The sequence below is a fragment of the Manduca sexta genome, chromosome 16, assembly GCF_014839805.1.
Source record: "Manduca sexta isolate Smith_Timp_Sample1 chromosome 16, JHU_Msex_v1.0, whole genome shotgun sequence".
Classification (NCBI taxonomy): Eukaryota; Metazoa; Arthropoda; class Insecta; order Lepidoptera; family Sphingidae; genus Manduca; species Manduca sexta.
In genome coordinates this window covers 341,130-357,590 of record NC_051130.1, presented here as the reverse complement: position 1 = coordinate 357,590, position 16,461 = coordinate 341,130, and the positions used below count along the sequence as shown (strand labels likewise).

General features: G+C 36.7%; 1 protein-coding gene across 1 annotated transcript; it reads right to left on the bottom strand.

The window, feature by feature from the left end:
* Positions 1–224: 224 nt before the first annotated feature.
* Positions 225–14,719, bottom strand: LOC115447242 (nose resistant to fluoxetine protein 6). The gene is made up of 13 exons (XM_030174234.2): positions 14,605–14,719; positions 12,418–12,557; positions 9,311–9,623; positions 8,696–8,810; positions 6,418–6,502; positions 5,678–5,844; positions 5,265–5,343; positions 4,782–4,885; positions 4,325–4,498; positions 3,859–4,009; positions 3,276–3,459; positions 2,081–2,223; positions 225–410 (listed from the first exon to the last, which is right to left on the bottom strand). Exons 1-13 carry the CDS (start codon positions 14,678–14,680, stop codon positions 225–227), a joined length of 1,917 nt encoding a protein of 638 aa, XP_030030094.2. The 5' UTR covers positions 14,681–14,719.
* Between the last annotated feature and the right edge of the window lie 1,742 nt (positions 14,720–16,461).

Here is a 16,461-nt window from a genome sequence, read left to right as displayed (position 1 = left end):
AGAGACCATCGTATACAAGGTTTAAAACCTCCCACACAAGTGTGTCGAGTTACGAAATCAGCCTGTGTTTATACGGTATGAACAGGCCGGCATAATTGTGTCGACTGGCGAGGGGTTGACTACCTGGACCCCACTCCACTTACCATCAAATGTAGTAGGGCCACTTTCCCATACCCGTAAAACGAAAAATACAGAACATACTACATAATACAAATACAATTTTATTACAAATGTTCTCTGGAACTATAAGTTGTGATCGTTTCCTGTTTCCATTCTTCTGGTTCTTTGGTCTTCTCTCTTTCAACTGGAAGGCAGAGCTTGATCAGTTGTGCTAGCGGCGATTCCACGAGCAAATAGAAGGGGAATGCCGCCAGGAATCCAATGAAGATAGTCCCCATGAAGATAAAGCTCTGGATTTTTAGAAAAATTGTTACATTAGTATTTTTACTTAATTTTGTAGTATCGTAATGATATTGAATAAAGACAGCCCGATAGACGGTTTGGTGAGGTAGGTTTATTAGGAGTCATGCTAAAGTGGAGCATCCAAACGTAGCTATATACTGGGTCATTTTGACATTGCGATACTAAATTAAATATCATACTTGTAAACTTGAAAATAATCCAGTGAGTTACTGTAACTGTAGATGTAAGATAAAAAGTGTAAATTTCAAACAAAACAAATATATAAAAGTAATTTTAATTTTATACAGCCTAATGCCGCTACAACTGCTCTAATAGAATTCGTCACAGCGGTAACATCACAATATTTTTCACACACGCTAATCTCCGAAATCACGTGACAGATTTCAGAGATTTTTTTTTATTTAGTTTTTTATTTTCTTCCAACTTGAACCAAAAGACAATTTCGGAGCCGATACGTGGCACAATTGTCGAAACTTAAAAGATGAAAAGTAATTTACATAAAATGCGGTTCGTGACAGGACAACGCCTGCGGGGTCCACTCGCATACAATACAAATTAATGTAGGAAATAAATCACATCACACTTGAAAATTTGATTTATTTACCTTCATTTATAAAAGAGTTATGTTTTAATTTAATACGAAGATGCCTTTTTATGTCGGAATAAGATATTAATCATATTTTATAAGTAAGAATTATCGGTCAATCATATATTAAGTTTAATAAGATTTAGTAATACAGTCTCTTTATACTCGGTTTTGCTTGTGGGTCCGCCTTGTTAATTCCACAGCTCTTCTTCCTATTCTATTATTACCTTATTTTCAAATAATAGTCCCTGTTGGCACTTTTCAAAGATAAAAGTGCATACAAATAGCATCACGCCTTTTTACTATTCAAGGGCAGTCAGAGGTATAACACCCACATTTGGCACAGCACGACCTAAGTCAGTAGTGCTATGGCCTCACCGAGCACACTTCCAAACTCCGGGCTGATATTGAACAGTAACATATATTATCAATGCCTGACTCGGAATTCGAATCCAATACCTCAACGCGATAGTCGTACCGCACACGGGATACAACTACGCAACCGACGCAGTCCGAAGATAGAACTAGCCAATACTTTAATGCAAGACTGGTTTGTTTGTGATATAAATGCGTACTCTCAAGAAACATCGAAATGTAGTGTTATATTCTCTTTGTCAACATCTATTTGTACATACAGGCAGTCCTGGACTTACGTCGTTTTAAGTTACGTCAAGCAATGTTTTGATGCGATGATTTGAGCGATGTTTCGATTTCGAGCATAGGAGAATTCACTTGTCGCACTTATATATTATTTTAAGAACTTACTTTTGATAATAAAGTACATATATCCTTTGTTATATATGCAGTATTTTTAAAATTTTGAGTCCGTGTGGATCCTAACCTTTGAGTTTTATATTTAAACATATGAAAAAACATGTCTCGACTTACGTCGCGTATTTAGAGAACCTAGCAAGCGCTATAAGTACGAGGACTGCCTGTAGTGTTATATACACCTGTATAGTTTTGTCATCTAGAATAAGTACCTAGTATTGAAGTACTCTCATATGCATATTTTGTGTGATAAATCATTGCTGTGTCTATTAATAAATAAATTTACAATTTGAAACTTACCACAAACATAAATGATATATGCAGCAGTGTAACTTGATTTCCAATGAAATATTTTACAAAGACATAATGTAGTAAATAAGCGCTGTAGGTGACGCGTGAGAGGGGCGTCCACCCACGCCACTCCAGGATGCCTCGGTATACATCTGAATATAAAAGAAATACTTAAGAATAAGCGAGGATTGGTCAATGCACGTTGTCAGGGAGCAGTATGTAACTCCTGTTTCATATTGAAGACATTGTAGCTTATGTAATTACTGGGTAGATGTATAAAAGAGAACATCTTAAGTTTCATGTTAATGAAGACCGCAATAACTTGCTTCGCAGTGCTTTAGAAATGTTGGAATATAAAACACCATTTCGCTTACCCCATGGACTCTAGGCGTCACAATATGTTACCTATAACTTTGAGTAAGTGTGTAATCTATATTCAAATGATTTATCTATATTATTGTTACATTGAATTCAATAGTAATACGAATTTAATAAAATTAAGTTAGAGAGATTTAGTATGCTTTCTTCAGAAGTATTTTATGTCGTCGATTTGTAATTCTTGTGGACATAATTAATAAACTTGTCAGTAAGAGAGTTTTTATTTTTAAACTTGTACGCAATTTGACCTCACGACACTTAATAGTAAATGGAATAGGGTTTAGATAGTATCGACTGACGAGACATGAATACCCCTCGCTGGTTGACACAATTATGCCGGCCTGTTTAGAGCCGGATATACTCAGACCGATCCGGGAAAGTGACACACTAATACGGGGCAATATAGCGGGATTTTCTAATTTGTGTATGGTTGGCGCTATCCAGGCCGATACAAATATGTTGCTACTCAGAATTATAATTCCTAAAGTATGGATATTACGCCTGATTGTAAGCCGATAGCAATAAAATATGAAGACGACTGGCGAGGCAATAACTAGTAATTCTTTCTTTGGCAATATCACTTAATCATCTCATCGGCTTAGTGGTAGGGTATTTGGATTTTGAACCGAAAGGTTCTACGTTCGAATCTTAGGTCGCATGACAAATACATTAACTTTATTAGTTCAACAAATAAAACTTCATTCAAAATTGAAAATTATTAACATTTGCTCTCTTCTTGGTTTATATATCCTACTATATGTTATAGGTAAGCATAAGTCGACCGTCAAGTTAAAAAAATGTAAATATGAAAAAAGTTATAACTTACTTTCGAATTTCAAAACGCTAGATCCCAGGCATATAGCCACTAGGAAACCAAAGATAGGCTTCAAGAGGGCGGCGGCTGCGACCCTCTCTGCGAGGGACGCTCTCTCGTCCGCATAGAAGACCTTTCCAGCTCCCACCACGATGAACCCTAACGGCAGCGTCAGCCATACACAAACACGGTACTTCTAAAAAAATTAAATAAGATAATATTCATAGATGCCGCTTGAATAAGAGACTTCAACCAAGTGTATGTGTGCTGTATACAGCATCAAATGGTCGACTCTACTACAATTGTATTTCTGATACAGAAAATCGAATTGAAATATTTTCCGAAGGCTGAAACACCCCATCAATCCGTATTCCTAAGACCAGTAGGTCATCCAAAATTCTACTATCCCTGTATTATATGCTAAGCACGGGCCTCCTCTATATTGACAGGATTTAGCCCTCAGTCCATCAAAGCCTAGTGAGAGTTGGCGGGCATTACCTTCCAAATACTTATGGAGACGATATGCAGATCATTGATCAGACCTTGATGGTTTCTGGCCTATACTTTAAAGTAGATTATGGCATAAAAATATCACCTTATATTTTTGCGGGTTGAAGTCCGCAGCTTGTGTGTAGTGGATCAGGTAACCTAGCGCCATCCCTATGACGTAACCGGCGATGTTAGTGTGTCCTCGCGAATACACTTGGATGTACGTCTGATCGTGCACATAGAAGCCTCGGGTCGCCCTGGTTGGGTACAGAGTCACTTCAGTTTTGTAAATGGTATAGCTATAATATCCATAGGTTGAATCATCTATAGACAAAGTTATCGTAAACGCGTCAACTAAATTAATATAGTAAATGCGAAGGTTTCTGAAGATGCATGATGGTGTAGAGGTTTGATGTTTTGATAATTGTTAGAAGGAAGTTGGATAAATTTAGCGCATAGTTAAACCATAACCTATATTAACACAAGCCGATTTTTAACCCGGAAACGTAATTAATCTTATTGAAGAAAGCTATGTCCTGCAAGGATACTGCCAAAATGTTGAAAGCACTTACTCAGGAGACACGATAACCGCACCGTCTAGATCGTTAATATACGTGATGACAGCTGGGATGACCATTCCAGCAACAAACAGCAGGGACAACACCACCAGCCTACTCCTGGCGGAGCCGCAAACGACCCACACCAACACTCCAAGGATATAGAGCTGGGTGTCCGCTGCCAAGTACCTAAAAATAGAAAATGCAATTAATCATCATGATTTGTATAGAAGGCCAGCATGAAAACAGCATCAGCTTTAACTTTACTTTAAAGACAATGTGGAATACTTTGAATTTGTTCGCTATACACTATTGGTGTTTAGGCTGTTCTAAAAAGCATCTCGTTGGAACTCGATGCTACAGCAATGTTCCACTAGATGCACGGATGTTATTTAATTTGTTCGAAATACGAGACAAAAACAATTCGTTTTACATTAATTTCCCCTGTCAATTATTTAGAGTTTTCACTCACCAGGTATGTGAGAGGCACTCGGAGCCGTCGAGGTAGTTGTTGAGGTAGAACAAGTGGTACCACCATGTCTCACGGCAGTAGGTGACCTCTGTACCAGCTACTTTCTGTAAATATGTTTAGGGTGTTAGTAACAGTAATTATTTTTTAATTTTAGAAGAGTATTTGAATGTTTAGTTTGTTAGGACCGTCAATATCAGTAAGGACGTAAATACTTTTTACGATGGCGCGTTTAAGCGGCATAGTCTAACATGACTTTTTGGCTATCGAAATATTTGATGATTGTATTTACTGATATTCCTTTCTCTCCTTCATTTCACGTGTCGATTCTAGATAAAATAGTCCCAAAAATAATTACACCAATCATGTAGTCGTATAATTTATAACCATACTTCCATGCAATGAGGCTCACTGTTGTAATGACAGAGAAGTTGAATAAAAATTGTAATGCACAAAAAAAATAGAACCCCTAAATTCGAAACATACTTGCCAAATAGGGCCGGTTCCTAATTGCCCGTACCAGGTCAGAACAAAGCCCAGCACTATGGCATACGCTGGTGTCAGTCTGGAATATAAAAAGTACAGTCTAAATAGTTCGTAGAAAATTCTTCCTACTTATAAATTGTGATGAAGTTTGCTATAAGAAAACACAAAGTCTTGAATGGATTTCGATGTAGTATGCACACATATAGGTCTTGGATTCACGTTGAGCCTGGAGGGCTACAGTTTATTTTGGAAAATTGCGTATTGACATACTTTGGAGTCACAGGCAATTAGTTTAAATTTTTAATAACTTTTTCCTATGTCGTTTTAGTAGATTTAAATTTTAGATGCATTAAAATTGGATTACATATAATATGTGGGAAATATTTTGATATTATGTGCGTTTCCTCACTAACCTCAACCATCTCAACACAATAGCTTTGACGATGACCTTCCAGTCCAGAGCGTGTTTCTCCGCATACAGCTGTAGGTTGTAAGCGAGCAGAAAACCAGATACTATGAAGAAATTCTGCACTATTATAGTGCCGTTAAATATGATTTGATACGGCAACTTGTTGTACTCCTGGAAAATAAGTGTTTTTTTCAACGTCTACTTCTAACAAAGAAACAAACACCGCATCATTTTCACAATCTTTTGCATTTATATTAAAAGTTAAATTACTTAAACATAAAATAAATGATAAGTTACTAATATACGGATCTCCCTCTGGATTACTGGCAATGTCTATTTTTACGGCCAAGCAGCAGTGTTTAGTCACTGTTGTGTTTCGGTTTGAAGGACATTGTAGCTGTGTAACTATTGGACATAATAATACTTAACATCTCACGTCTCAGGATGGCGAGCGCCGTGGTTATACCAAACAATACTTTTAATTCAATGTGGTGGTGATTCTTCTTTCCATCAGACTCGTCTCATCATTAAAAGCAATAAAAAATCCTACCATCGCATTATTTCTGCCGTCGTATTATAACGCAATATTGTATCTAGTTTATTGTGTTTAGTTTGTCGGACTTTGTGGCAGTAATTATTACGAGGTATAACTAGTAAACACTATGTAATGAAATGTTTTATATGACTATGAACTCTGACTTAACGAGGCGAGCTAATTACACGTCATTAAGTAATTATACTTACGCCCTCCACAAACGCTGTGTTGTTGACGAAATATGCGCCGATGAATATAGAGTGGGCAAAGATCACCATACATGTCGATATTACTCTGAAATTAGTATAGAAGTAACTTTAATGATTTCTTAAGTTTACGCGAATGTTAGACATTTAAATTAAACTATTTCAGCCTATATCAGCCTTCATGGTCAGTCCCCCCCGTGACCATGAAGGCTGCAAAGTCTTCGAAACGTCGGGTGAAAAGTAATATATTAAAACCGCGATAAAATTTGTAAAATAGTTTAATTTAGAAGTAACCTTGTCAATTCGTAGACAGCTAAATAATCGAAGATAGTCTAGTTGGGTGTGAAACGGACTGCTGAGACGAATGTCCGCAGGTTCAAATCCCAAGGGCTTTTATAAAATGATGTGTGCATTTTTTGTGAATTATCGCTTGCTTTAACGTTGAAGCAAAACATCGTGAGGAAACCTGCATACCTGAGAAGTTCTCTATAGGAATTTTGAGGGTCTGTGAAGTCTATGAAGCCCCATTAGGCCAGCGAGGTGGACTAAGGCTTAATCCCTCTCAGTAGTAGAGGAGGTCCATGCCCAGCAGTGGGGCAATCCGCAGTATATAATACGGGGCTGATAATATTATTATATAATTTAGAAAGTTACCGAATAGTGATTAGCAAAAATATTAAAAATATTTATTGGTTAGACGCGGTTATCCTCTATACTATTATATAAAGCTGAAGATTTTGTTTGAACGCGCTAATCAGAAACTACTAAACCGATTTTGATGTTTTTAACTTATAGAACGCTACATTACTCCTGAGTTGTATAGTCTACTTTTTATCCTGGGAAAAGCGGGATTTTTATCCCGAAAAAAATTTATCACGCGGTCTGAGCCGCGAGCGAGCAAAAGATTGCAATATATATGGTCTAACTACCGTGCAAAGATCTCTAGTTCAATTCTCATTTGGGTAATACTACATCGTTGATACTGCGCAATATCAACTGGGAATCTCGAATCGTACTCTATAACGGGTAAGAAGCTCTGTTATCATTATAGTTGTAACATAGTCGACGAAATGCTGATTCAACTTAGCGTAATACTCAAATGGCGTGTGGTTATCTGCAGTCCGCGCACGATCTCCGAGGAATCTTAGGGAATGTTAATGTAATAAGTTAATGCACTTACAGTGATTCTATCGCGGTTTTTTGTTTTTTATTTTTCTACCACCACCACCTGTCAAGTGTCATACACCTCTACAAGAACCGGGAGTATACAAAATAGATAGCAACTGTGGCCTCTCTTATATCGGGCAAACAAAAAGAAATATAGGGACCCGCGTAAAAGAACATATAGCTGACGTGAAACACCGACGCTCGACGAAGTCTGCAGTCGCCGAACACTCTGAGGGAGGCGCCAATCATTATCTGCGACTAGACAAGCCACAGATCCTCGCCAAAGAACAGCGATTCCTGCCCAGGATGATTCGCGAGGCTATTGAAATTAAAAAACATCCTAATTTCAATAGGGAAGATGGTTGGAAGCTTGCACAAGCCTGGGATCCAGTTCTACATTTAATTAAATCGGAACCCAAAAGACCGGCTGCCAGACTTTAAGACACTGTGAGCTCATTCTGCGTAGATCGGACCACCAACAGCAAAAACTTTAAAAAAGTTGTATTATTGTAAAATGTAGGTAGATATTGTAACTTTGACTTTGCGGATGAACAACACCTCAGTCCTCCCCGTGACCATGAAGGCTGCAAAGTCTTCGAAACGTCGGGAGAAAAATAAAAAACAAAAAACCGCGATAGAATCCGGAAAATTAGTTTAATTTCAATGTCTAACATTCGCGTAGACATAAGAAATCATTATGCACTTACAGTGTATCGACATTACGTTATCGATGTAGTATGTTCAGGCACTAAAAGTGTGAAATACATTTATTACATCGATAAATGAATGTCGACTATAACACTGCATTAAGTTTTTATTTATTTATTCCACATACTACTAATTACAAGTTACACCCAATACAGTAGCGTAGAACATCTTCAACATTATATTAAATACAACTAACCAACACTTTATAACATTATATTAAGTATAACTATAGACACAAGCGGCCTCTGTTAACTCCGTCAATGAGCACGAAAACAATTCAGCCCGGTTAGACATCGCATTGAGCACACGCAGCGCACGCGTCGTTATCTTAATGCAGTCAACTTTTTGTAATATTGTTCGGAGATTACGCGCGGACTGCAGTAGGCATGTTAGTATTATAACTTACTTCAAACCATTGAAGGATTTGAGACGTTTGAATCGGGGCTCGGGGGTATCCGCTATTGGAGTCACCAGCTTAATCCAGTTACGGCGAATGGAGAAACACAGCAGAAACTTTATACCTAGAAATATTTTTATTCGAAACAGTCAAATTGCACAAAATCAAACCAACCGTCTCCTAATTTGATAGTGGGCGAGCCTATCGCCATATCGGGCACAAATTTCTGGCTCCGGTTTCCTGTTTTTCTGATCTGATATTAAGCAGAAAACCCAATATCACTTTCCCCGACCTAAGACTCGAATCCACCTCAGAGCGCTGCCGAACCGTGCATGCAATACAACTGTTTTTCGAGGTGAGCCGCTCACGTAAGTATATGAAATAATACTGGCAACATCATTGAAAATGAGGGCCAGTTAATTTTTTTTCGCCATTAGACCGGCACAAGTGGGTCACAGTAGTACACAAAATTCAAGTTAGTCTGGATCCATGATATATTTTTTTTATATTTTTGGGTATCAAATCCCGCAGTTAACACTGTATTATAAATTTCGAATAAAAACCTTCTAAGAATGCAGTTACCGTCCTTTTTGCCGTGGGTAGGGTCTTAAAAAAACAACTTACCTCGATCCTTGTCCGGGTTGCAACAGAAGTCGTAAGAACTCCCAATAAAATTCAACAAGAATAAAAACATAACGATGAACGCAACTACGATACCAGCTGGAGTGACCTCCATAGTCTTCTCTCCATCTTCGCAATAAAACTTCTCCGGGACGATGGTTTTCAGTCCGTATTCATCCCACATAGTATCGTTGAGGCACGACTCAAGCCTGAGCCTTAAGTTCGTTGAGTTGTGGTTCGTACAAGATTTAGTCACGCAGATTCCGTAAGTCAGTTTTGAGTGGTTGAACCGCTTGCTTGATGGTTCGGAGTATTCCTGAAATTTTATTTTCGATAAATTTAGCCGGTATTAAATGGTAGCTCTTGTATACCAGTAGCTACCAGAGGCGAAAGGTTAAATTTTCCGAAAAGGAAACTTACACTACATATCCATAGGTACTATATTCATGTAAGTGGTCTTCAAATCATTCTGATGACATTTAGACTCTACATAAGTTTTACATTAAGGAAAGCCATCAGGAATCTGATTATATGGACTATTCGCTACTGCTGGCTACTAGCTATCTAAACTGTTTGGGAACGTCTTAATTCCCTAGTTCAGAAAGAGGCTGTAACGGAGTCGCGCAGAGATGGTCCCGAGCATCTATCTTAGTTCAACAAGATACCCCTGGGGCCGTCTCGCAGGCGCCGAAGAAGACCACTGCGTGTTTGGTTGGTATGCCAGTGTAGGGTGCACGTGTTAAGTACTCGGTCCAATCCTCGTTCGGATGATGATATACTCCCGATTGGGTAGTAAGACCAGTAAAATCAACACAACCAACCTATCCTCCAGCTGTAGTAGCGGTAACGCGTTCTTCCCGCGAAAAAAATGATCTTTAAAAGATTTTGTAATAACTTGGTGACGAGCTCAGAGCAGTGTGACGTGGGTCTTAGTAATTATATATTTTGAGCTAGTTCTGCACAGATCGGATCGTCTAACTAAAGTTAAAAAAGTATAATTATAAGATGTAGGTTGATATTATAACTTTCACTTTTCGGATGATACTTCTGCAGTCCGCCCCGTGACTATGAAGGCTACAGTCTTCGAAACATGAGGGGAAAAATAAAATATAAAGAACCGAGACTACATTAAAAAAAAAGATTCCATTTTGATACATTGAATTCACAGTTTTGCATTGAAGTTTTACGCGTGTGCATATCTAATTGAAGTGTAATTATTTCGGATATATGCTTTTACAAATTAATTTACATAAAAACTCACGATTCGTTATCGATATGACTACCTATGACATCGTTTCCAAATACTTGCATGCAGAACGTCATTGCGGTCATTGACCTTCTCACTACTCAGACTGCATGTGCTGCTTGCACGCAGGTTACTTGCTTACTGGAATCATACTACAATGATATCGCCATCTATTGTAGCGTAGCTTGCAACTGCTTCGAACCATCTATGACTCATAGTCTTGAATGAACTACAAAACTTCGTAAAGTTAGTCAATCGACAATTTGGTCTAGGTGCAGCGTACATGCACTACGGATCGTGAGGTAGTGCCTTCGATTCCTAACTCATGCTTTTAAATTTCTAAAAAAGAAGTTACGATATTAAAGTAGACTTGTCTCTACCATGTCACAATTTATGAGAAGGAGTGAGTGAATACAATTTTCACTGTTTTCCCTAGGGGGTAGACAGAGTATCTTGCCCGCACATCACCGAACTCATAATCTCATGATATGGTAGAGGCAAGCCTATTTATAACGTTATGCTTTATGAAATAAAACTATTTACTGATTTTATATTATTTATATTATTATTTTCTCCCGTCGTTTCGAAGACTTTGCAGCCTTCACAGTCACGGAGCGGACTGTTTGTTTATATTGGACAAAAATTCCAAATAAAATATAAATTTATTTTTCCAAATAAACTTAGTTTGATGCTTTTTTATAAAATGGTATATAGATAGTCAATGGTGATATAGATTGTCCACCTCTTCTCAATAAATTATCTCTTAATGTACCTACTAAAATCTCTAGATACCCACGTCCCTTATTTAATTGTAGATTCAGCAGAACAAACCTTGGTAGCCACTCGCCTGTCCCTGGCCTATCCAGTTTATATAACCGAATTGTAGAAAAATCTGATTGTATTGACATATTTAATGACTCGCTTCCTATCTTCAAAAAGAAAATATTGAACTCGCTTGTTGAAACCTAAATCTAGTTTTATATTCAGTCTTATATTTAGAATATACTGCACTTATGGTGCAGCTAATTGTTTACAAACATTTACAAAAATATGTATTTATTTTTAAGTAATTTTGTTACTTAACTTAAGTATTTTTCTTAAATTTAATAAACTGTTCCCATAATGTAGAATATAAGTAGTTGTTTCTTCTTGGTAATTTTTATTGTTTCGTTTTGTTTTATTTTGTCTATTTGTTTTTTTTTTCACTCAAACGTCTTGGTGCATTTCCACTGTAAGCTTTTGTAATACTCAATTGATAAATAAATAAATGTAATAATATTTTCAAGCTGTGACAGCCTGTAATTAAAACAGCATTGCAGCAATTACTTACTGAATTGTTAAAAAAACTATGTTAGGTGTATGTTTTGTTGACTGTTCAAATAAATAAAATAAAATTTTATTATGTTTGTTTTAAAAGTAAAATATATTTTTTAGCTGATGGAATTCAAACTTATTAGATGGTTTACCGCCGAGGCACCTCTAGCAGCCGTTTTCAATATCCCAATCTCAATCTTAATTTGGATTCCGATAATGAACCAATAAATATATCATCTTCTGTCTGTATATCTTCAGCTGTATTGTTCTTATCGGTGCCCGCAACCATATCGTTAAAATATATTATGTAATATAGAAAGAAAAAAAAAGATTTATTATTGGCACGATGACAGTATAACTTATACAATATATGGAAAGCAAAACAAAAAACATAAAAAGAAAAATACACAATTACACACATTGCGCCAACAATAGGAACTCTCATTTAGCTCCTAGCTGCAGTACTATATTTTATTTCCTTTTCTTTCACGTAAGTAAACCGGCGAGCATACTCTACCAGTAGGAATAAAATCAAAGTGAATAAGATTACCCGTATCATATCCATGAGAGGAATGGGGGAGTCAGCGACCAGCGTGAAGTCTACAGTGCAGTACATCCCTCCGGGCTCGAAAAAACACTCTTCGAATGGGTCCATCTGGAAGATGGGGGGCATTCTAGCGTACTCCGAGCCTGGAAAAAACATTTTATGAAGAGGCCTCATGTCGACTTGCCACTAACTCACTACCCAAACATAGATTTTGTCCTAAATGATTCGAAAGTGTACTTTAATTATCGAAAATGGGTGACAATTGTGTCTCCCATGGCGAGGTTCCGCTATTTGATACGTAATTCGACCCTCCCCCCCCCCAAACTTTGAATATCAACTGTGTAGAATTGTATTGTGTTCACCAGAATACATACATTTTTGCCTGCAGCCTCGCTCGGGTGAAAAAAAATTTCCGGGATAAGAAGTAGCCTATAGTACTGACGAGTAATGTAACATCCTATTAGTGAAACAAAATCGGTTTACTAGTTTCTGATATTAACTCGTTCAAACAAACAAACTTTTGAGCTTTATAATATTTCTAGTTGACCCGACAGACGTTTTCCGGCTTAACTATGAATTTGCAGCGCGCATTCTGTCAGTCGCTGAAAGTAACTTTTCCAACGTTCCGCTTAACTTCCTTAATTTTGTCTTTCATAAGATCCTTCTCCTGACAATAACAAACACAACAAAGAAAATACTGAAATCGGTCCAGCCGTTCACGCGTGATGGCGTGACCAAGGGTAGTAGGGATTTATATATATATAATAATAATAACATTGAATATATTATGTTCATATTGGGTATGAAACAGTACAAGTTCATGACATGAGGAAAAAATATTCAAACATAATATAAATTAATTTTAAAATTATGACCTGCATCATCAATCAACTGCTTCGGTGGACATGTTTTGCGAATGCGATTAGGTACCGCGTTGAGGTTCGGGTTCGATGTACGTTTCGGGAAAACGAGTTTTGCCTAATGTATAATAGCCCTGTATTATATACCGATACGAATTAAAGCGATTTTTATTAAAATAAAATGACCTATCAATGACTTTACAGAAGTACTTGACAAAGGTACGAAAGACAATGACCAACTGCCTCAGTTTGTCAAACAGTTACAAAAGGGTTTTATTCTAACAATACTATTCCACCGCATGGGCCTCCTCTACTATTCAGAAGGATTAGACCTTAAACTGAACTAGTGCGGGTTGACTGATTTTACATATTCCCACAATCCTTATAGAGAACTTCTCAGGCGTGCAAGTTTTTGACCGATCTAGCGAACGTGATTATTCTGACCATTCACACATTCACACTCCACAAGACCGCAGTTCCGACCTCGCCGCGTTGCCTGCCCCCCGACCCTTCTAATTCTTCCGCCCCGTCTGCTGACGAATACGGTAAAGGATAGATTGTTCAGTAACCTCCTCACATAATCATTGATCTCTCATCCTATTCCAGTGGCAGTTCTAAGCCAAGGTTCGTACCCGTTAGTGGGTTGCCCTCAGCATGGTCATTTATTTTTTAAGGGTTGCCTAAAACGCTCACCCGAAAGCGTGGCGTGTTTGTAAAAGCCTTTGTCGGGCTAACAAAAGCAGGTTAAAAAATAAAGTGAATATTTCCTCACGATGTTTTCATTTACCGTTATAGCATGCGATAATTCACAAATAATACACATGAATTAATACTAAAACAAAGTCGCAGACGCGTACCCTTGGGTTTTGAACCTGCGGATATTCGTCTCTACAGTTCGACCCATCCCAACTAGGCTATCGCCGCTATACTAAATATATTTTATTGAGGAAAAGCAAACAGTTGTACATTAGATACGACCAAATAAGTACATACAGATTTTTTATAAAAACAGCGTACACGTTCTTCACAGAATGTAGCTAAGTATAATTTTCAGGTACGGGTCAATAATTTACAAAAGAAAAGAAAAAAAATCTATAATACATTAATACCTAATATAAAGTACTAATGACCAAATATAGAATCGTCTGCTGATGTCTGTATTATTTGTGTCTCGTGTGACACCTATCAGTTATTTGTTAGTTGCTACGGAAATTAATAAAAAAAAATGATTTTTACAATGAAAAAATATAAAAAAACCACTTTAGACCTGATTGGACTATTTAACCAAATTTAACTATCCAGGTGTGAAGATTGTTTTTTTTTAACTTACCATTTAACTGATGTATAATTCCATAACCCCTTCCAATTAAAACACATAGGATGAACGCAAACGAGATCGAAGCCATTCTGCCCACGCGCAGGCGACGTCGCGCATTCAATTCTTGCGAAATACTGATTAGTGCTTAACTCTGTATCTTTTCCGCAGGTTTTTTTTATGTTATTATACATAATGCAAGTAATTAATATAAAAGACAAAATGCATCAGATCAACGTTTTTAAATTTAGAATAATAATATTATATAAAAAAAAAACTTTTTACCAAAATATTTAAAGGTGTTCAAAAACCACTATTGACCATTTAAAAAATAATTTTACATTACCTTTATACTGGTTATCAATTTGAAGTCGGTGTTAAATTAAAATTAAACATTGTTTTTTTTATATTTGTTTATGAAAGTATTTGGTTTATTTAGTAATTTTTAGTCAATTCAAAATTGGTAACCAGTGTACACTTAGATAATTTTTTTTTTGGTTTTCAATGGTATTTGCAAGCCGTTTATTTATTTGTTAAAAAGGTTTTATTGATTTTTTTGTGTTGGTAAGAAAAAGACTTTCTCAATAGTTGTGTTTCGCACGCGGTATGATTATCGCGCTGAAGTGTTACTACTTTGCCTACCGGTGAAAAGCGGAAAAGGAGAGCTATGTACTAGCTTTTGCCCGCGGCTCCGCCCGTATGGTAAAGTATTTCCGAGCTAAAGTTTTCTGTTATAAAATTCTATATATATTCCTGGGATTGTCAACGTTTTTCCCATGGTTTCAAACTATCCCGATAGCAAACTTCATCTAAACCCGTCGGGTAGTTTTTGAGTTTAACGCGTCCGATATGCATATAAATGTAGCGCGGGACTTTGTTTGTTTTTATAATATATTTTTTTGGAACTTTTAAAGAGGAATAATTCCGACATACATATTTGTTTCGTAACTTTAACCGTTTACTCAACGCATGCAACGGAAGCTCAAAAAAGTAATAAATTTTCCCGTTATTGCAACATTTTTCATGCTCCGCTCTTATAGTTATAGTGTGATTAATTATAGCTGTTGGAGATTGTAACCTTCGTCGTGACTTATTATTTTTTATATGTTCTATTTTTAGAACTAATTGTATTTTGTTTGCCATAGTTACTTCTCTTTAGTCCCAAAGAGAATATAATCACTACGTTTTAAGAGACAGGACTTAATACAAAGTAATAAAATCGAATTTACATGGCGTATCAATACCAATATCACGGAAGAATACGTCAGGAACGTCAAATAACAATACTACCAACTGAACAAAATACATAGTAGTGAGCACTTTTATCGATATCGATAAATTCTACTGGTGGGAATCGACGCTAATGCTACTTTGATAAAATTCATATAATGTATTTTCGAGTCCACATTATCAATCCAACTCACGCTATATAGTGAACATTTTAGCACTATAATTACAAGGCTGGACTAAAATGAGGACTCGAAATAAAATGAAAAGCTTTCACATGTTGAATAATAATTGTATTTTAAAATAAAATCCTTCATTCACCATGTAGGCTAATATAGTTGCACTTATGATAGGTCAAGGTACAATGAGAATATTTAATTATAAAGGATGGTGACACTTCTTTGTCACACTCATTGTTTATAAAAACATGGCACGGAAATTCAAACAACATTTCATCAGGAAGTGGATCAGCTTTCAAATTTTTCGATGGTATGGCTGACTTTCTAAGGCGATTGTTCTTTTTATTAAAGTCTTTGTTATTAAAGTGAGAACCACACACATATTTCAAAGTATGCAGCTTTTCTCTGGGAACATATATCAAATCTTCTTTTCCCACAACCTGAACCAACTTTCGGCATCTGGAAA